Source organism: Acyrthosiphon pisum, chromosome X, assembly GCF_005508785.2.
Source record: "Acyrthosiphon pisum isolate AL4f chromosome X, pea_aphid_22Mar2018_4r6ur, whole genome shotgun sequence".
Lineage (NCBI taxonomy): Eukaryota > Metazoa > Arthropoda > Insecta > Hemiptera > Aphididae > Acyrthosiphon > Acyrthosiphon pisum.
In genome coordinates, this window is record NC_042493.1 from 108589145 (window position 1) to 108592387 (window position 3243).

The following is a 3243-nucleotide window of genomic DNA, read 5'->3' on the forward strand; positions in this document are numbered from 1 at the left end:
CATTTTGCAGTACTAAATAATTTGTAAATTTTCAGTTTGATAAATGCGGTCAACATTGAAATTTAAATGCTTATAAAAAAAATTGTGCATATGGGTCTTCATTATTCCTCAACTGTCATTATTACTGTTTTGTGTATATTATCAATTTATTTCTCTGCAGTAACTACTCAAATTTAATACTTATTAGTTCCGGTTGAAATATAAATTTAAACCTAAGAAATATGGACAATTTTAATCAACAATTTTATCATGCATAGAAAATGTTAAATAAAGGTTTGATGAAAATTTCAAGTACTAACGGTTAATAGTGTTTGAATAACAACAAAATAAGAAAATTGTTATATGAAAATTTGTTAATAATTTTAAATATTTTAAAAGCTGATTGATACAAAAAAAGTAAGGCCTACGCCCTACATGTATAGTCACTTCATGTGCTACATAAGACATAGTTATGAAACACATAGTTTTATTTGAAATTGTCTGTTGCACAGTGGTATTTATGTAACACATAGTCCGTTAACTATCACATATTTGTTGTTTTGTGTCTATTATCAATTTATTTCTCTGCAGTAACTACTCAAATTTACTACTTAAAATTAAAGAAATATGGAAGATTTTAATCAAAAATTTTATCATGCATATAAAATGTTAAATAAACGTTTGATGAAAATTTGTTAATAATTTACGGTTGAATATCCAATGTCTTACATTTATAGAATTATACTATAATAATATTAACATTTCTGTTACTTTTCTTGATAACATAATTTTGTAGATATATTTTAGTAGGTAGATTGGGTAGGCTTAATATTATATTAAGACCTTTAATAGGTAGCTAATTGATAAAAAAAAATTAATATTTATAAATTATTAAATGAGATGTATATAGTTTAAATATTTAATAACCATCTGAAGGTATCATGTAGGTACCTAAGGCAGTTGGTAATTGGGCCACATTTTATCTACCTGCTTCGTATAAAATATTTGTTTACATCATAGATTGGGCCACATATAAAATCTATATTTTTAAAGTGTACTCAGAGATTGGGCAAAATGTACAGCATACAAATATAAGAATATAATATAACGTTTATTAACTAACAATTATTTTTTATAATACCTAAAAGATAATAATTTTTTTTTTTAATAATGCTATACCCAGATTTACCGATTTAACAAACTCAAATCTATAATATATAATCCAATAAATAGACTTAAATTGGCAAATACAATGCATATTATTTATGGCTTAATTTAGAAATTCCTGATTGTTTTAACGTGACATTGAGTTCACGAATTCTTTGTATGTCTGCAATTTCTCTTCTTAGTTGTAATACAACCTCTCTTTTTTCAGCAATCTATAAAATGAAATATATTTATAATAAAAACTATTTTAATAAGTAACTAATATACAGGGTTTTCCATTTGAACTTCCATTTGGACACTCGCTCTTTCAGAAAATAAAATGTTTTTGAAAAAAATGTATTTACATAATATTAACTCATTACAAAGCAATATTTTTTACCATATATATTATACCATAAGCCATTTTAAGTTTTTTAACCTTTTGAGTTAAAACATATATTTTGAATTACATAAGCATAATATTATATAATATGGAGCGTTTTCACATTCATTCGTTGAAGTTTTAAATACTTATAACTGGAGCACAGATTTGTATGGATTAATAACCATATATTGTAAAAATAACACCATACAAAACACAGATAATGTTCTTGTTATAATTCGCTCTTATTTTTAAGCACTAAAGTAAATTTGCTATGTTTCGCAAAATATATCATTTTATTTGTAAGACGGAGACAATAAATGTCTGTGTGGCATTCTTTTAACAATAAAAATGTTTCCTAAAAAGAATTTATTTAGGTAGGTATAATAATTTGTGTTTTGTCGGTGGTTTTAATATATAAGAAAAAAATTCACCCTGGAAAAACCGTTTACACCTACGAGTAAACGTATTAATTTATTTTGTTATTAATCAAAACTATAAATGTCGAAATATGCAAAATATGCACCACAAAAGTTTCATAGTAAAAATATTTAAGTTATGAAACAAATGCTGTGCCCACACAGCATACCATACGATCAACCAGAATAAATATGCAAGTGCATACAAATACGTGCTCTAATTATAAAAAATATCTAAGTACTCCAAAAAACATTCTGCTTTAGAATATTGAACTCAAGTGTATGTTATCACTAAAAAAGTAAACAATTAAAAAATTATAGAAAAAAAAGTAAACAAAATATGTCATTTTTGACAGCTTAAAATCATGGAAATAAATTTTTAAAAACATAAATAGTTTTTGAAAAAACGAGTGTTTTATTTTAGGACTTATGATCCTCCAGTAAACTCACTTGGTTTTTAAAACTTTCAAAAATTTTGTTTTGAGCTTCAATTTTTGCTTTCATTCTTTGAAAATCTCGATCTTTTAGCAACCCTTGACAGCCAGAACACATTTGAACTAAACTATTTTCAAAATACCCTAAACATTGCTCAAACACAAATCCACCCCTACCATAACATTTTTCAATTCCATAGATTTTTTCTAAGAGATTGCCCAACTCTTTCATTGTTGTGATAGGGGTTGTATATTCATATTTCTTGCCATATATTTCTATAGATGGCACAAGGTTATTATCAAAATAGACTTTCTTGACAGTTACATCATTAGCGTCTTGTTCATAAAACAGTGTTGCATTTTGTGAATTAAGATGTTCACTCTTCCAATATAAACTAGGAAGTAAAACTTCCTTAGACAATTTAAAAATAATCCCGTCTTCATCCCTTGAAAATTCTTCAGCATTGCAGTTTTTTCTTTTTTCAATTGGTTCCAAAGTAATGGACAATGGACTATTAGACGAATCATCAATTGTAAGGTCAATTATCATGGAAGTATTATCTGTATTATCTGAAAGGTTATTAATTTATTCAGTATTTAATATTAATGTTGGATTTAACATTAATAGTACAAGTTAAAATGTCTTTTAGTAAGAATTTTTTACATATTACCTTTTAAATTATTTTTATCTGACAATGACTTTTCAGCAGCTTCATTTTCTATTGGGCTTATGAATTGATCTTCACATGTACTCAATACAGGCACCTCATTAATTGACATAGGCAAAGCTAATGATTTGAAAAAATAATTTTAATTTTAAATACAATTTTATTATAAAACAGAAATATAACATCAGAGAAAGATTATTTAAAACGACATCCCA

At 25.6% G+C, this 3243-nt stretch overlaps 1 protein-coding gene across 1 annotated transcript; it reads right to left on the reverse strand.

Annotated features, from left to right (window-relative positions):
• Window positions 1–1090: 1090 nt before the first annotated feature.
• LOC100575611 lies at window positions 1091–3160 on the reverse strand. The gene is made up of 3 exons (XM_003248268.4): window positions 3032–3160; window positions 2377–2930; window positions 1091–1358 (listed from the first exon to the last, which is right to left on the reverse strand). The coding sequence occupies exons 1-3, from the start codon at window positions 3138–3140 to the stop codon at window positions 1239–1241; spliced, it is 783 nt and encodes a 260-aa protein (XP_003248316.1). The 5' UTR covers window positions 3141–3160; the 3' UTR covers window positions 1091–1238.
• Between the last annotated feature and the right edge of the window lie 83 nt (window positions 3161–3243).